The 19,454-nt window shown below is 48.8% G+C and overlaps 1 protein-coding gene across 1 annotated transcript in view; it reads left to right on the forward strand.

The window, feature by feature from the left end:
• Positions 1-16,278, forward strand: part of LOC126188656 (juvenile hormone acid O-methyltransferase-like) — a 53,159-nt gene extending 36,881 nt beyond the window's left edge. The window contains exon 4 of the mRNA XM_049930260.1: positions 16,097-16,278. Within this exon, the coding sequence (XP_049786217.1) occupies positions 16,097-16,278 (182 nt within the window). The remainder of the gene's footprint in view (positions 1-16,096) is intronic.
• Positions 16,279-19,454: the final 3,176 nt, after the last annotated feature.

Raw genomic sequence — 19,454 nt, forward strand, 5'->3', positions numbered from 1 at the left:
GTGTTTCAGTCGAGAAAATATTGTCAACAGTGTATAGAAGAATGTGTGTGTTACATTACAACTTTACAGCACACTAGTAATCAGTAAGTGAAATCAAAATAAGAAGAAGTACTATCTAAGACCAGTTAAAAGTTAAAAACGTTTTGAAACAGAAGCTGTTGCTGACTAACACTATTTCCATTTTCAGCAAATGTCATGCGTTCCTTGGTAGAAGCCCTTCTCTTACTAGGTAAGAGATGATGCATGATTGAAGAACTATGGCTTAACTGTCTGCGTGTTATGTAACTAGTTTTAAAAATTTACACAATTTTACTCACCTTAATACTTCGTAAGAGGATACTCCCACTGGTCGAGGGCTTCTGGTGAAAGTTTGCTAGTCATCTGTTCGTCAGCAGTCCCCAAACGTGTGGAAATCTGCCCAACCAGCAGCCAAGCAACAAGCCATGAGAATGGTCTCGCAACTCTTGACCAGGGATAAGAAAATCTTCCCATACTTTGGTTAACAAATCTGGATCAATGGAAGCAACAGCCCCTCCCATTCTGTGTCTCAACTCTCACAAATCATTAAGTAGAGGCAGGACGTATGCACGGTCTTTTGTAAAAACCCCAAAGAAAGAAACAGCTACACGTGAAGATAGATGAACGCGAAGGGCAGCGGAAAAGAGCTCCATCATATTGACCATTGCGACCAACCCAACATCCAGGGACTTCGACGTTGAAACACTCTCGTGCAGAGAAATGGCAAAGGATAATGGCCCCATTTTGTTGCGAAATAAATTTTTCAGGTTTACCTTTAAACTGGGGTAAGAAGCATTCTTGCAACGCATCCATGTAAGTCACCACTATTACGCCAGCTCCAGTAGAACAAAAATATCGTCAGTGCTCTTAACATAAGGATACATCAGAGAAAGCGTTTAATTTTAGCGAACCTTCTTGATACTCATGAGGATGTTCTACCCCCCAGGTATCAAAATTATGGGTATTTACCTTTCCACTTAGATGAGAAGTTGCCTCACCATTAAACACCATACGATCGAGAAGTAATCTTCTCGCTGCCACACTACATTTGCAAAGTTGTAACGTACATCTTTGTCATCCGGCTTTAAGGCCTGTAACAGCTGTCACCGACATGGAAGCATGTGTAAACCTTTTGTTAAAGCTTTCCACACTGTCGTCTTTGGCAACCGAAGTTCTAGATCTTATTTCTGAACAGATTTCTTAGGCCTACGAAAGTAAGATGCTCTGGCAAGGCCAACATCCCTTAAAGGCTCTTTAGGTCATCCTGTTCTTTTCCCTTTACACATACACTCCTGGAAATTGAAATAAGAACACCGTGAATTCATTGTCCCAGGAAGGGGAAACTTTATTGACACATTCCTGGGGTCAGATACATCACATGATCACACTGACAGAACCACAGGCACATAGACACAGGCAACAGAGCATGCACAATGTCGGCACTAGTACAGTGTATATCCACCTTTCGCAGCAATGCAGGCTGCTATTCTCCCATGGAGACGATCGTAGAGATGCTGGATGTAGTCCTGTGGAACGGCTTGCCATGCCATTTCCACCTGGCGCCTCAGTTGGACCAGCGTTCGTGCTGGACGTGCAGACCGCGTGAGACGACGCTTCATCCAGTCCCAAACATGCTCAATAGGGGACAGATCCGGAGATCTTGCTGGCCAGGGTAGTTGACTTACACCTTCTAGAGCACGTTGGGTGGCACGGGATACATGCAGACGTGCATTGTCCTGTTGGAACAGCAAGTTCCCTTGCCGGTCTAGGAATGGTAGAACGAGGGGTTCGATGACGGTTTGGATGTACCGTGCACTATTCAGTGTCCCCTCGACGATCACCAGTGGTGTACGGCCAATGTAGGAGATCGCTCCCCACACCATGATGCCGGGTGTTGGCCCTGTGTGCCTCGGTCGTATGCAGTCCTGATTGTGGCGCTCACCTGCACGGCGCCAAACACGCATACGACCATCATTGGCACCAGGCAGAAGCGACTCTCATCGCTGAAGACGACACGTCTCCATTCGTCCCTCCATTCACGCCTGTCGCGACACCACTGGAGGCGGGCTGCACGATGTTGGGGCGTGAGCAGAAGACGGCCTAACGGTGTGCCGGACCGTAGCCCAGCTTCATGGAGACGGTTGCGAATGGTCCTCGCCGATACCCCAGGAGCAACAGTGTCCCTAATTTGCTGGAAAGTGGCGGTGCGGTCCCCTACGGCACTGCGTAGGATCCTACGGTCTTGGCGTGCATCCGTGCGTCGCTGCGGTCCGGTCCCAGGTCGACGGGCACGTGCACCTTCCGACGACCACTGGCGACAACATCGATGTACTGTGGAGACCTCACGCCCCACGTGTTGAGCAATTCGGCGGTACGTCCACCCGGCCTCCCGCATGCCCACTATACGCCCTCGCTCAAAGGCCGTCAACTGCACATACGGTTCACGTCCACGCTGTCGCGGCATGCTACCAGTGTTAAAGACTGCGATGGAGCTCCGTATGCCACGGCAAACTGGCTGACACTGACGGCGGCGGTGCACAAATGCTGCGCAGCTAGCGCCATTCGACGGCCAACACCGCGGTTCCTGGTGTGTCCGCTGTGCCGTGCGTGTGATCATTGCTTGTACAGCCCTCTCGCAGTGTCCGGGGCAAGTATGGTGGGTATGACACACCGGTGTCAATGTGTTCTTTTTTCCATTTCCAGGAGTGTATATCCAGTCATTTCGAACTGACCATGAAATTGGCGGATGCTTTTGCTAGACAGAAGGCGACAATTAAACTTTAAACAAAACGCACGTTGAAGTGAAACTGCAGATTCACTCTTAGCAAACTGTAGAATACAAAACGCGTCTCGCTCAAGCATCGCCATTTTGGGAATGTGGCGTACATGGCGGTGATAGTGGAGAAACAACAAGGCAGTACTCGTGCATGCGCTCATATAAAACAGTTTTAATTGTGACCTTGAACCAATAGTCTACAAGGCTTACGGTTAGTACTAACAAAATTTCTTACTGGGTCCTTCTTTCATGGACACCCGTCCTGTATTTAAAGTCAACAGTTGCATTGGGTTGGTGTGTAAGTTCTAGCTTTTTTCTGTAAGTTTAGTAAACACAACAGATAGCTGTAATGGCGACTTAAACCTTACGTAATACACAAATAAAAAAAATAGTTTTGAATCACCTCGGTCCCGAGAGTTGCGGAACCTGTACAGAAAATTGGAATAGAGATCAACATAAACATCATTTCCGCCATTTTTATTGCTCATGAAAACCACACACTGCATGTTGTATCACCGTACAGCGAGACCTTCACAGGTGGTGGCCCAGATTGCTGTACACACCGGTACCTCTAATACACAGTAGCATGCCCTCTTGCACTGATGTATGACTGTATTCGTCGTGGCGTACTATCCACAAGTTCATTAAGGCACTGTTGGTCCAAATTGTCCCACTCCTCAATGGCGATTCGGCATGGATCCCTCAGAGTAGTTTATGGGTCACGTCGTCCATAAACAGCCGATTTCAATCTATCCCAGTCATGTTCGATAGGGTTCATGTTTGGAGAACATGTTGGCCACTCTAGTCGAGCGATGTCGTTATCCTGAAGGAAGTCATTCACAAGATGTGCACGATGAGACCGTGAATTGTCGTCCATGAAGACGAATACCTCGCCAATATGCTGACGGTATGGTTGCACTATCGTATCGTACAGCCGTTACGTTATGGCGTCTTCCACGACCACCAGCGGCGTACGTCGGCCCCACATAATGTCACCTCAAAACATCAGAGAACCTCCGCCTTGCTGCACTCGCTCGACAATGTGTCTAAGACGTTCAGCCTGATCGGGTTGCCTCCATACACGTCTTCGACGATTGTCTGGTTGAGGGTATATGCGACTCTCACCGGTGAAGAGAACGTGATGCCAATCCTGAGTGGTCCATGTGGCATGTCGTTCGGCCCATCTGTACCGCGTTGCATGGCGTCGTGGTTGCAAAGATGGACCTCGCCATGGACGTCGGCAGCGAAATTGCGCATCATGCGGACTACTGCGCACAGTTTGAGTCGTAACACAACGTCCTGTGGCGTTCTTGTCAGGGTTCCTACGAGCCATAATCCGTAGGTAGCGGTCATCCACTGCTGTAGTAGCCTTTGGGCGGCCTGAGCGAGGCATGTCATCGACAGTTCCTGTCTCTGTGTATCTCTCTGTATCTCCCCCATGTCCGAACAACATCACTTTGGTTCACTCCGAGACGCCTGGACACTTCCCTTGTTGAGAGCCCTTCCTGGCACAAAGTAACAATTCGGATGCGTTCCAACCATGGTATTGACCGTCTAGGCATAGTTGAACTTCAGACAACACGAGCCGTGTATCTCTTGCCTGGTAGAATGACTGGAACTATTTGGCTGTGGGACACCCTCCGTCTAATAGGAGCTGCTCATGCATGGTTGTTTGCGTCTTGGGGTGGGTTTAGTGACATCTCTGAACAGTCAAAGGGACTGTGTCTGTGATACAATATCCACAGTCAGCGTCTGTCTTCAGGGAACCGGGGTGATGCAAAACTTTTTTGATGTATGTGTATTCTCCTTCACTATTTACAACAGTCCGCTAGCACTGAGATAACTCTTCGATCCAGCAGCTGTGGAACCGACGTGGTTTTGAGGCGGAGATCTCGTCGAGCCATGTTCGTAGTGCGTTTCCATCCAGAAAGGAAGTTCCTTGAAGTTTGCTCGATGTAGTTCAGAAAAGGTGAAAACCTGAGGGCGCAAGATCAGCTGAATAAAGTGGGTGCGCAATGAGTTCCCAACACAACTTCTGCATATTGCTTTTTTTCAATCTAACACAATGCATCCATGTGTTGCCATGGAGTAGAATCACTTCACGCAGTCTTTCTGGACGTTGTTCTTGGATTACGTGGGCAAGACGTCTCAGTTGTTGATAACAGATGTCAGCAGTGATGGTTACACTTCAGGGAAACAATTCGTGGTACACCACACCGTCACTGTTGCACCAGATAAATAACATTATCTTTTGTAGTTGCGCACAGTTACTTGCGGTTACTTCTATAGGGAGTTGGAGCTTGGTTTGGGCTCAACCATTCCTTTATTTTCGTTACGATAGCATAAAGACATCATTTATCGTCAGCAGTAACGATACTCGATAGGACTGGTCAGTGTTGTTCATGAGCCACTTACTGACGAGCAAGCAGAGACGCATATATGGTTCAAATGGCTCTGAGCACTATGGGACTCAACTTCTGAGGTCATCAGTCCTCTAGAACTTAGAACTACTTAAACCTAACTAACCTAAGGACATCACACACAACCATGCCCGAGGCAGGATTCGAACCTGCGATCGTAGCGGTCTCGCGGTTCCAGACTGTAGCGCCTAGAACCGCATGGCCACTCCGGCGGCCGGACGCACATATGGCCCCCCATTGATTTTTTTTGATTTTGACTTACTGGATGCAGTACCTGTACACTCGATTTTTGAAGCTTCCTCATGGCATGAAAATGTCGCGTAGTGGTGGAATTATCACTTTTCATCACATTTGACAGTGACGTGGATAATTGTGGATTATAGCGTTTAACCCATCTTCATCAAACTCTAAAGGCCTCCCTGAAGGTGGAGGGTCACTAATGTCAAAACGACCCTTCTTAAACCGAGAAAACAATTTTCTTGCTGTGCTCTGTCAAGTGGCATTATCCCCATACACGACGGAAATGTTTTTGGCTGCTTCCGCTGCTGTCACGCCTCTATTAAACTCAAGCACATGAATATGTCGGAAATGTTCCGATTTCTCCCCTTGGCACTTCATTTGCTAGCGCCCACAGCTCCACTCACTACTCAAAACGACAAAATGACGGTATGTAAACGTGAATAGTAACAGTAAATAAGAATGTCGTGACTAGGGCCACCCGTCGGGGAGACCGTTCGCCTGGTGCAAGTGTTTCGATTCGATTAGTTCATGCAAGGTTGGATTTGTTAGTATGGGTATCATGCATCATTACCGTGGCATGCGATGACGATGTATCCCAGTTGCTGAAGCCGCTACATTCCTGGAACAATCAAGATCGTTATATAGTAGTGGTAGATCGGCCATAGATCATCTCACAGTGTGGGGGATGTTTGGAGCTTGTCTGCATGCAGTGTACGGTACGGCTTCCCTGCGTGGTGCCAGTTATTCGGCAGTGTGTTCCAGCTGGATATCCAGTAATGGCGTCTGATTAACAGGGGCTCACCTGTACCCTTGTGTTTGCGTGTGCTTGGCCATAGATGTTAGGTCCTTACAAGTATGTCTTTTGGTCTTTTATATTTCCATCTATGGTTGTGGTCGTAGTTCCCCAGATTCAGAATAAACGGGTTCTGCCAATGTCTGGAGTTTCTGTATAGTCTTGTGGTGAGTTTGTGGATTATCTCCGAGAGAGTCTTAAGTCGGTATTCCCGGCGAAGGTCCGCGATGCGTGTGTATCGTGGAGCATTTGATTTTCAGTACTTTGTTTTGTATGAGCTGCAGACGGCGCAGGCGTGTAGGCGCAGCGTATCCTCAGACAGGAGCTGCATACGTCATCAGGGGTCGAATAAGTGTCATGTACATGGACCTCGACACCCTTCTGTTCAGTGTGCTACGCCTGTTGAGCATAGGATAGAGCTGTTTGAGCCTCGCGCTAGTTCGGTTGGTCATGTGTTGTATGTGGTCCCCCCTGAGTAATTTCCGGTCCAGCCAGACACCGAGGTGTTTGACTTTCTCGCGGAAACCTATTGGGCGTGCATGTAGAGTTATTGGTCTGCAGTATCGGTGTTTGCGCAGTTGCTTCGGTCTTCTAGTGAACAGAACGGCTTCGCACTTGTCGACGTTTACTCTAACACGCCATTTCTCCAACCAAGGCTCAGCCACTCTGAGTGCAGTCTGTAAGCGTGACGTAATGTTTGATGGTTTCCAATCTTGCGCGAGGATGGCTGTGTCATCCGCGTAGATTACCATCGTTGTGTTGTGTGTGGTTGGGAGATCGTTTATGTAGAGGTTAAACAGTAGGGGCCCTAAGATGCTTCCCTGGGGTACTCCCGCGTGTATACTGTGTCTTGATGATTGTCTTCCCTGCACGTCAGTTGAAACGTCCCCATTTGAACATTTATACAAGACTGTGCTTAAACTGACACACAATATTTTTTTAGCGCAACGCAATCTGACTTTCAGAAATCCCTACAAAGGAATGGCCCTGACTAACATTAACCTGTACCTTTCACAAATCACTTACCTCACCAAAAATCTTCGTTACTCGAACTACTGCAATACAGCGAGCGCCACTACTGCCAGCTAAATAAAAGATTCAAACTACTGAAGGCACTAACTACTGATAGGCATAGTTAGCAAATGAAAGATTTTAATAGAGAACAAACAATGTATTTACCTTAATAATCATAATATATATGCCATCCAGTCTTACAAATTTCAAGTCTCCGCCATTTCTCTCCCCACATCCACCACTGCTGGCGGCTCACCTCCAACTGCGCAACGCTACGCGCTGTTCACATCCAGCTGCCGCTGCCCAACACTACAATGGCAGATAACAATGCAAACTAGTTACAGACTGCACACAGCACAGCCAGTGATTTTCATACCGTGCGCTACGTAACGTTGCCGATAAGAAAACATAAACAGCCTACTTACAAAGTGTTGAAACTCCTGTCTGTGAGGTATGAGTGTATTAGACGCACCAGCCCGTCGGGGAATCCCGCGTCGCTGAGTTTGGGACCTAAATCCCCTGTGAGGCCCAACTCTATTGAAATGGAATCAACTACGATCATCTATACCACAGGCTATGGTTTAGCTGAGAAAAGGGAGCCGTGAATATAATTTAACAACCCTACGTCGGTGCAGCAGAAAACGGCGCGCTGAAGGCGAGGAGTGGTCCCTGTGGCAGCTGTAATATTCCAATGCGTCAACGAAAATTTGCAAACGACGGGGTCTAAAGTTCTGGTTATCAGAACGCCACAGGCTAGCTAGCTGGGATGTTAAACGTCAGACGGCCGACTCTGGACTAATAAATTCACCCTCGTGACACAGGATATATCCGCAGTTCAACTGTCAGTACAGTTGGAAACCGCCACAGGCTCGTAGTCCACTACAAGACAGAATACAAGTCTCACATGCTAGGGAAAGACCTGAAGTTCTTCACCAGGGATGGATCACAAGACGAAAACCTTGAAGAATCACAACCACTTTCCACCAAGCCTCGGTACGGGAGCCAAATTAGTAAAACGAAATCGCCGTCACATTACACAAACCAATCGAACTTTCCTCTACTCTTTGAATCTTGCCTCTTGACTGTTCTGTTGGTCTGGTAGCCAATCCAGACGCAGCACTGGGGTTCCCACGCTGGAGGACCAAGCCACTACGTTGCATCTTCTGAGAAGAGCCAATCAGCGACTCCAAATCTCTCTTATCTGAAAAAAGAAGATTTTAGAGCAGGGAGCCGTCGTTCTCACGGTAAACATGGTCAAGTTTTGGCAAAAAAACATCTACCTACATGGGACCACAGACCCTCATTTATGGAGTGTCCTATCTTTCTGGGCTGACCATTTCCAATTTCTGAAAGAAGGCTGTTAAGCTTCCCAGACTGTCCTACCCGTGAAATATATGTTTTTGCCACTCACTAAAAGAATGTGGCGACTTCCTGGCGTCAGGGGGAGGTCACAGTCCTGTCTCCACTAGACACGTACGCTAACTGCTCTGTCTGTACTGTCCCAACTTCTAACATGAGAATGCGTTGAGTTTTATGACCTTCCCATCGCTCACACAAAACCTCAGTTTACAGCGTTCTCCCTTAACTGATTTCCTCCTCCCACTTTCAGCCACCTGGCTGTGTTCTATGATGGACTGGCGTCTGGCCCAGGTAAAATGTTTTGCAAACTGGCGCCCTTCTATCTGACCCTAAGCGGAAGAAGGAGAATGCTTCGACCAGAAGTTCCTCTGCAGGTAAGAACCCAGAATTACTCACATGACCAGGTTGCTGTGCTCAGTATTTCTGGCCCCCAATTCATCTCATTCCTCGTTTTCGGTCGCCTCCACTACCGCCCCCTCAGTACAAGCTCTCTATGTATTATACATGCAGAACATTGTGGCCACAATTTTCTCATGTAGAAAAGTCATTAACCACATATTGGAAATGTAGTACTGGGGAACACCGAGATTCTAGTACTGCGCTGGCCGGGGTGGCCGAGCGGTTCTAGGCGCTACAGACTGGAACCGCGCGACCGCTCCGGTCTAAGTCCCATAGTGCTCAGAGTCATTTGTACCATTTTTTCTGGTAACGCGCGCCGCGGAATTTGAATCCGCGCCAGACGTCATGGACTTCGAAGACCCATAGAGGCCTCTGCACTATCGCGCCGTAGGCTGTGGTGGCGCGCGCCTCCTGGCCCGCATTTAGTGTGAGGGCGCCACAGTGGAAGACATGTTGCCAGCGGCCAAAAGCTGCACCCCCAATAGCATACTGAAGTGCCTGCCTCGCGCTCCGGCAGGCACCACCCCACCTATGTTACCATCCATAATGCCAATTCCCACACCTTTTACCCCTCTGCAGGTGTGCCCCAGGGCTCTGTCCTCTCCCCTCTCCTCTACCTCCTGTACACAGCAGATATGCCCCAACCCCCTCCTCCAGTACACCTCTTGCAATATGCTGATGACACCGCATTCCTCACCCTCGCTCCTACCCTCCAACGGTCCCAACGCCTTCTCCAGAATCACATTGACCTTTTTGTGCATGTCTCCTGAAAATCAATCCTTCCAAGACCCAGGCAATCATCATAGGTCGTACCACTCGCTCCTTCCGGCTCCTGGATTTCTCCCTTACTGTCTGCGCCCGTCCTGTCTGCCTCACCCCCACCCTCACCTACCTTGGCCTCACCATTGACTGTCACCTCACCTGGATCCCTCATCTCCGCTCCATCCAATCCAAAGCCCACAACCCCCTCTGACTCCTCATACTCGTCTCTGGCCAGACATGAGGGTTGCACCCCTCTACCATCCTCCACACCTACAAATCCTTAATATGTCCCATCCTCTGTTATGCCAGTCCTGCCTGGTTATGTGCCCCCCCCCCCCAAAATCTATAAGTCCCTCCAGATCCTTGAGCGTCATGCACTCCGCCTCGCCTTCCGTATACGCCTCCCGTCCCCCACGCGGATCCTCTATGACCTCATTCCTTTCCCCCATCTGCTCCTAGTCCTCAAACATATCCGCATCCTGTACACCTTCCGCCACCTTGATCCCCCTCACCCCTGGTTGCTCCTCTCCTCTCCCATCCCCGCCCCCTGCCACGTCTTCACTGTTGTGTCCCCCTTACCCTCCATCTCTACACCCTTCATCTCCTTTCCCAAGGTGGCTTCCATCAACTCCCCCTACTGGATGATGCCCTCTCTCCCTCCATTTATCCCTCCTATCAACTCTGATCCTCACTCCCCCTCCTTTCCTCTGTCCTTTTCCCGGGCTCCCTCTCCCCCCCTTCCATCCTCTTTTTTCCCCACCTCCCCTCTCTCTGCCCCCTTCTCTCCCCTGAGTCCTTTTGCATTTCCCTCCTCAGCCTCCTCTCATTCCCTCTCGTGTCTGCCCTGCCCCTCCCCCCTTTATTAGTCCTCTCCCTCCTTGGTTCCCCCCCTTTTCGTTTTTTTCCTTCCTCCCTCCTTGTTCTTCCCCCTCCTCCAGGTCCACCCCCCCCCCCCCCATCTGCCTTTGGCTCGGGAGTGTCATCTTTGTGCCGCCCTTTTCGTGCAGTGTTTTACAGTGAGTGTTTTACAGTAAGTGTTCCGTGTTGTGTTTTTTTGGGAAGTGTTGCGAACAGCCATCATACTGTCTCTGGGTGTACTTTTTATCTCTTGCGAACAGAAACCAGACTGTCGCCGTGTTTTTTAATTGTGTGTGTACTATGTTACTTGACTGATTCCTGCGTCTTTTATTAACATTGCCAACCCCTTTTGCTTTCTGTTTTAACTTTCCGCATTTTTCCGCCATTTTACACTTTATGTCACCGTTTTATCGCCTGTTTTTCTTGTTTCTTTTCTTCTTCCGTTTTTAAAATAAAAGTCTGTAGGCTGTAGAGCAGCGTACTAAGCTGCTGCCAGCCCGCCCCCTTCGGGGGAAATTGAAAATCAATAAAGGAAAAAAAAAAAACGCTCCGGCAGCAGTCACATTGCGTGCGTCTCAGGACATATCGCCTCAGACAGCGTACTGACTTTCGTGTTTCTGTTCCAGTTGACGCGTTTGTCTTGTTTGGTTCGTTACTCTGTTGTCTGTTCTTGTTGTGTCGTAACGTCCTCTGTTGGTCGTGTCCATCCTCTCCCGTTGTGTTGTTGTTCGTGGGCCGCTCCGCGGGTCCCTCCGCGTTTCAGTCACTTCTACCCCGGAACCGTTCCGGTCGCCGTTACAACATTTTTGGCGACGAGGTAAACGGCGGTCGATGTTTGTATGGAGACGAAGTTGGTCTGTCTGCTGGAGCAACAGCAGCAGCTCTTGCAGCAGCAGCAGCTTTTGTTAGACATCTTACAAAAGTCGCTGTAGTCGCCAACGGACAAAGTCGATGCCCAAGACGCGTTACTGCAACAGCTTTTGAGTACTTGTGTGTCCGATGCTTTCCTGCGTCCGCCATCGTTTCCACCCTTTAATGACGCAAAAGAGGACCAGGAAACCTACTTACATTGGCTGAAACAACATCTCACGGCTTTTCTAGTCACGGACGACTCCTTGCAGCAGTCGTTGTTTTCGTCTTGGGCCTCTCCGGACATGTTCTTTCTTCTCTGCAAGTTGGCACCTTTGTCCGATCCTGTGGCTCTCTCTTTCCAGGAGATCTGCCTTTTGCTGACAAACTATTATTCCCAACGCTACCATGTGGTCGCCTCTCGGCTGGAGTTCCACCAGTACCATAAAAAGCCTGGTCAATCGCATCGTTCCTGGGTCATGGACTTGCAGGGTCTCAGCTGTCGATGCAATTTTACGTGCACCAATCAGCAGTGTAAGGCTTCGTATGCAGACTCCCTGATCTGGGATGTGGTGGCTCAGCTGGCTCCCGATCCTGATGTCCATAATGCGGCGTTGAAACTAGACAACCCTTCCTTGGAAGAGATTCTCCGCATTGCCCACTCCTTTGAAATTGCTCAAGCGGCTAATGAGCGTCTGCAGGTGGTGGTGATCGCGGCGTGACAATGGGTTACGCCCTTGCGACGTCGACGTGGCCCGGCTGACAGAGTCCGGCGCCATTGGGACTCCTTGTGGTCCGACGTCTCTATGGCATCGGCACCTTCGGTCGCCCCTCATCGCCGGTCACGCGGCCCACTTCCATCTTGCCCAAAGTGCTTTACTGCACATTCGCAGGATGCTTGTCCCCACCGCTGGAAAACGTGCATGCCGTGTCACAAGGAGGGCCACATTCGATCGGTTTGTCGTAGTCGCTCGACTAGATCCAGTCCTGCCCCTCCTGGGCCTAAAGATACCGTCCATGCTCTGCAATCGGTCGTCCCACAGGATGACCCCTCAAACTCCGCATTTTCACAGAGGATGTCAGTTTTCAGGTCGACACTGGGCCACCGTTTCCCTTATTGAAATGTTCAAATGTATGTGAAATCTTATAGGACTTAACTGCTGAGGTCATCAGTCCCTGAGCTTACACACTACTTAACCTAAATTATCCTCAGGACAAACACACACACACCCATGCCCGAGGGAGGACTCAAACCTCTGCCGGGACCAGCTGCACAGTCCATGACTGCAGCGCCTTAGACCGCTCGCTCCCTGATTAGTATGGCAACATATATGGGGCTGGGCTCTCCTGCATTGACGCCTCCCTCTCGCCATTTGGTCGCTTATGGAGACGGTTCCATTGCCCTTCGTGGGCAGTTCGTCGTCCAGGGAACGTACAAGCGGGTTCCAGGGCTCCTTACTCTCTTCATCGTCGACCATCCGTCGGTTTCGAATATTTTTGGCCTGGATGCGATTCAACTGTTTGGCTTTTCAATTTATGACGAAGTTCATGTCGTTTCAATGGCTGTTCCCTTTCAGGACTTGGACGATCTGTGCTCCACTTTTGCGTCGTTGTTTGCACTGGATGTGCTTCCGGCTTTCAGATGCACATCACCACACTTACCCCATTCCCTGACAGGAAGACCAGCTTGCCAAGCTTGCCAGGGGAGAGTATTTTTCCAAGATCGACCTGGCTGAGGCATACCACCAGTTGCCCTTGGATGCCGAATCTCAGAACATCATGGTTATTAAAACGCCTTTCGGATTGTATAAGTACAAGCTCCTTCCCCTTGGTGTCTCTTCGGCGCCGGCCATTTTCCAGCGATTCCTGGAGCAGCTTACACAGCCTATTCCTGCATGTGTGAATTATCTAGATGTCATCTTAGTCACCGGGTGTTCCCGCCAGGAACATTTGCAAAACCACAGCGCCTTATTTCATGCTCTGCAGTCTGCTGGTCTCAGCTGTTGGCTGGACAAGTGTTGTTTTTTTTCAACCGGAAGTGGAATACTTTGGCCACTGGCTTAGCAAAGATGGCATTCGCCCTTCGGGTCGTAATGTCGTGGCCATTGAGGCCCTTCCTCGTCCTAAGGACTTATCGGAACTGCAGGTGTTCTTGGGCAAGGATACTTATTAAAGTTCTTGCCACAGGTTGCATCCGTTGCTGAACTCCTCAATCACTTGCATCACAAAGGGGTACCTTTTGTTTGGACTCCTGCCTGTGACAAGGCTTTTCTCCATTTAAAGGTGATGCTGAAGTCTGCCCCTAGCCTTACTCCCTTCTCTCCAGACAGACCCTTGGTTGTGGCAGCTGATGCGTTAGCATACGGTATTGGGGCCATCCTCACGCACCAGGATGCCAATGACTCTGAACAGCCCATCGCTTATGCCTCTAAGAAGTTGAACCCAGCACAACGGAACTACTCCCAGATTGAAAAGGAGGCCCTGGTGATCGCGTTCGCCAACCAAAAATTTCACACCTATCTCTTTGGGGCAAAGTTCACCCTCCTGATGGACCACAAGTCCTTGGTTACATTTTTTGGGCTCCACTCTCACCTTCCCGAGCGGATGGCTCAATGTCTCCAGCGCTGGGCATTGTTTTTACGTAATTAGACTTACACCATCCTGTATAAGCCCACCGCCCAGCATGCTAATGCGGATGCTTTGTCATGCCTACCAGCAGGCCCTGATCCTGCCTTTCACATTGATTCCGCCCTCTGGGATGCGCAGGACAGTCTTCCTCCTATGGCTGCTGATGTTGCTGCGGCTACCTGCTGCGACCCTGTCTTGTGGCAGGTTCTCAACTATGTGGTCCACGGGTGGCCGTCCTATGTCACTCGTTGGATGCAGTCTGATTTTAGCCTCTGGCGCCACCTGTCTCACAGGCGCTCTGTGGTCGATGATGTCCTTTTGTTGGCCATGGAGTTGGATGCCCACTGGGTGGTCACCCCTCTGGAATTGCGGCTTCGGGTGCTCAGTTTGTTACACCACAAGCACTGGGGTATGTCCCGTATGAAAGTTTTGGCTCGCCGGCGTGTGTATTGGCCCAGCATCGATGGCGATATTGAGTGCCTGGTCCGTGGGTGTACTGTCTGTGCACGTCACCAGGCGAGCCCCCCTCAGTCGTTTGCACCATGGCCTGTGCCTAGCCAGCCCTGGGATGCATCCATATCGATTTTGTGGGCCCGTTTTTGGGGTCCATGTGGTTATTCGTCGTTGATGCCTACTCCAAACACCCACATGTTGTCCGAATGGGATCCACCACCACGGAGGCTACACTCATGGCCCTGGCCCAGGTTTTCGTCATCGAGGGTCTGCCGCACACATTGGTCTTCGATGATACTCCCCAATTCATAGTGTCCTCCTTCCATGACTTCTGTCAGGCCAACGGTATCAAACATATCCATAGCCCCCCTTTCTACCTTTCATCCAATGGCGCAGGAGAGAGGCTTGTCCGCACTTTTAAACACCAGGTGACTAAGGTGGTCGACACATACCCTACCACGTCGGCCCTCAACATGTTTTTGAGCACCTATCGCACTATGCCCAATGACGGATGCAGTCCGGCAGAGCTCCTTCATGGGCGTCAGCCATGCACCCTGCTCCATTTGCTGATGCCGTCCTCCTCCCGCCCCCACTCCCAGCCCTCGCGGCGGTATGCCCTTGGCACGGCCGTGTGGACCAGCAAGTACGGGCACAAGGCGGGTTGGGCAGTGTGCGACGTCGAAAGCGTTGGAGCGCTGCCATGATAATCGGCTCCGCCCTTGTACTGCCCCGGGACTGGCGCCAAAGCCTCTTTCCCTACCTCCTTCGGCTACGGACGTGGTTGTCGAGTCACCGTCCCAGCCCCTGGTGGCTGTCTCCCCGCGGGCCTGCCGCTGGCCGTCTCCGCCTCCAGGTGGATCGGCGGCTCCCTCCCCTGCCCTGGACTCTGGATTGGCTGTCACGGCTCCTCTTCCCAATGCCGCCCACCTCTGCGCAAGTTTCAGGGGGGAGGGATCTGGTACCGCGAGCCGCGGAATTTGAATCCGTGCCAGACGTCAAAGACGTCGAAGACCCATAGAGGTCTCTGCACCATCGCGCCATAAGCTGTGGCGGCGCACGCCTCCTGGCCCGCTTTTAGTGTGAGGGCGTCACAGTGGAACACGTGGTCCCAGCGGCCAATAGCGGCGCCTCCGATAGCATACTTAAGCGCCTGCCTCGCGCTCTGCCAGCAGTCTAACATCGCGTGCGTCTCAGGACATATCGCCTCAGACAGCGTATTGACTTTTGTGTTTCTATTCCAGTGGATGTGGTTGTCTTGTTTGGTTCATTACTCTGTTGTCCTCGTTGTGTCGTAACGTCCTCCGTTGGTGATGTCCGTCCTCTCCCGTTGTTGTTCGCTACTACCCCGCGACCATTCCGGTCGCCGTTACAACAGAGATCGTGCCCTAAACTGGACTGACAACGTTGTTAAAGTGAGAGAGTGGCGTGACATCTCTCAAAAACATTACGAACTTATGCATTAGCCTAATATGTGGCTCACGCTACACGTGCTGTTACTTGTAGACCGCATTGCTTTGTGTGTTGCAGATACAGTGAATGCAATAAACCCTTTCGTCGGCAGGATTCCGCAGCAGCTGCAGGAGGCCTTCATGCAGGACTGCGTGGCAGAGGCTTACAGGACCGGCATGATACGTGCTCACAGCCTGCCTAGTGGTACGGTCTATTCCCACTCCTACAGTGCAGTGGTCGCCCACGCAGTCAAGAGCTGAGCCTGCTGGCGTTTGAAGTCGCGGTGTCCAGTGGTTCGCAAGACTTATATTTTGCTCTGTTTTCCTCGTACTTTGAAGCACAGCTGGTCTTTCTGTGCTGTTAGAAATCCAAGCATACTTAATATTTATTGTTATTATTATTATTATTATTATTATTATTACTGTTATCTGAGCAGAAACTGTGGGAACAAGAATTGGGCTGTTGTTCTGAACATCAGAATTATCAATTATAATCCAAATAATATAAACTAAACACGGTAGGTAGGAATAATGGTTTTCAGGAGTTGAATGCATGGTCTACATTAGATATTATTAGAGAGGGAGCACAAACTTGGGCTGCAAACTTGCTGTGACACTGTGTAAAGAATCATCCTGATAGTATCTTAAAGTAGTTCAGGGAAGCGACCCATCACACTATGCTACTATAGCGTTAGTTTGTCAACTTGACAACTGATAATAGTAGCCTCTTCACTGCAATTCATGATTAATGCCGACTTGTCTCCTAAACTGCATGTTTACCAATTGTGTTCCAGAGAGCACGACAACACTGCTGATGTGACTGAATCTGTATGGTGTTCCATATACAGTGTAACTGTGCAGTTCCAGGAACGCTAACATGGCAATAGAGCAGGGGTGGCCAAGATTTCGAGATTTCAACTCGTGAGCCATGCCAAGGCCCGAGTGCCAAAGCGCTCAGCTTCACTCCTCATTTCTCCCACGCCACGCGCCGCGCTGTCTCAGCGAGAGTATGGGGAGGGGGGGGGGGGGGACGGGAGAAGAGAAAACAGTGAATGCGCCTCATTTAAATGGCAGTACAGTCATACTGCATCTGACTTAATTTTATATTTCACATTCTTCAAAAACATAGTTTACAAACAAAACAAGTTTTCAGTATTAGTTGAAGGCATAAGACAATTTTTATCTGGTACGAACTGTCGGCATACAGACAGACACAGGCAATTTCCCAGAGTTCGCAATAGAGTTGCCACGTAATCTTGACTTACTGAGTTTCATATTCAAAAAACGGTCTTTCACACTAATATGTCGATCGAAATACGGTAGCACTTTTGCAACCTCATTATGGAGACTTGGAAAAATCTACCTGAGAAAAGCAATGTAGACGTCCTGGACAGTTTTATCGTAAAATGATTTGCAATCAAAATTGGAGATACCTAGCAGGTCAGTTAGTTACATCTGAACAAGGGCAATTTAAACTGAAACGGCAAGCGGAAAGCTCGAAAATAGATATAAATTTGACAGTGTCCTCAAAACCTTTATAAAACTATCGTAATTCTTGCAGTGCCACAATGAATTCTTCAAACCTCGCGCTTTCTTTAACGCCAGTGAGCTTAGGGAACACGATTGTCTTTGCCAGAATGTGTCCCTCCTACGACACGATTTTCCTTTTAAGTGAATCTCATCAAATCATAAAGAAGTTACATCGCAGTGTCTTATTATGTGCAGTGTCAGTCAAGTCTTCTTAAAATGCGAAATCTGTAATCCATTCCTCATGTTCTAATTTTCGTTCCTGCACTCCTTTATCCTACATAAATTCAACAATAACGAAATTTAAATTCAGAAATCTTTGACTTAACCAATTCGCTTTGAAGTAATATATGAAGTCTCTATACTCTTCGTTCATTTCCACTGAAAACTGTTGCAATTGAAAATGGAATGATGGTTGCAACCTCAGAAATTTTGCTATTCGACCCACCAATTTCTTCAAGTGCTCCATGCCTGCACATTTAACACAAAGTGTTTCCTGCTATAAAGAACAACGATTCCTATCTGTCGATTGTTGTAATTTTTAGCTCTTTCATTGTTATCTAAAAGTTTGCATGGTACTATAATTTTGGCAGTAAGGGGTAGTCAAATGGAAACGAGACACATGGGAAAACAATTGTAAACCGATTATTGTTTCAAAAATAATCGGGATTACTATTAATACATTTATTCCACTGTGAGACAAGGCGTTCAGCGTCGACACGGAAAAATGTTTGCTGTTGCTTACGGTACCACGATTATACACAGGCGTGCACCTCTGCATCCGCAGCAAATCGACGGGCGCGAATGTTATCACGTCCCGAGAGTTAGGAGGACACGTTGCTAATTTCGACAGCTGCCGGATAAAAGCTAAAAGCGGCGCAGAGTATGGATGTCGGTGAGGATAATTAAGAAAGCGGGCAAGAAATTCCAAGCTTCATCTTTCTTAAATGACATGGAAGACACCTCTGGCACTATCGCGCTACGTAATTTCCCATCTGTAGCCCATCTGCTACTCCACGTCTATCTACTTAGCAATGGTGGGTGCCGAGGCTAGTCTTCTTCTTCTTGGTTGGCTTTACAGTCCTTGAAGAACCTTGGCCTCCTGTATCACCTGCCTCCATTCTTCATTGTGCATCGCCTTCCTTCTCCAATTTCTTATTCCCATCGCCTTTGGGTCTTTTTCAATATCGTCCAGCCACCTTTTCCTGGGTCTTCCTTTTCTCCTTCTCACGTCAGGTTTTCCCATGAAAACTTTCTTGACACTCCGAGTTTCTGGCATTCTCTGTACATGTCCTGCCCATCTTATTCTTCCCTGCTTAATTTTAACAACAATATCCATCTGTCCAAAAAGTGTTTGTAGTTCTACATTTGGCCTTACTCTCCAGCCATCTTCCTCTCTCACTGCTCCAAATATCCTTTTCAGTATCTTTCTTTCCCATATCAATAACCAGTTCTCCTCCTTTAATGTCAATACGCAGCCTTCTGATCCATATATTACTATAGGTCTTAATATGGTCGTGTATATTTCGAGTTTTGTATTCCTACAAACATTCCAGGAATTAAATACATTCTGCAAGGCAAAATAGCAACGATTTCCACTCGCTATCCTTTCTTGAATTTCTACTGCTACTCAATTGTCCTCCGTTATTACACATCCTAAATATTTAAATGTTTTCACTCTTTCATATTATTCCCCATTCATTACTACTGAATTCTTTTGTCCGTTTATATTGGGCTCCCCCATCACCATATACTTTGTTTTGTTTATGTTTACTTCTAAACCTACTTTGTCCTTTAGTGCCCTTACATTCTTTGCCATTAATGCTAAGTCATTCGCATACCACTTGAACTTGCCGATTAAGTAGTCGTAGCCGCCTCTGTACTTGGAATTCACCAGACAGTTCTTGCTC

Source organism: Schistocerca cancellata, chromosome 5, assembly GCF_023864275.1.
Source record: "Schistocerca cancellata isolate TAMUIC-IGC-003103 chromosome 5, iqSchCanc2.1, whole genome shotgun sequence".
In the NCBI taxonomy this organism is placed as follows: domain Eukaryota; kingdom Metazoa; phylum Arthropoda; class Insecta; order Orthoptera; family Acrididae; genus Schistocerca; species Schistocerca cancellata.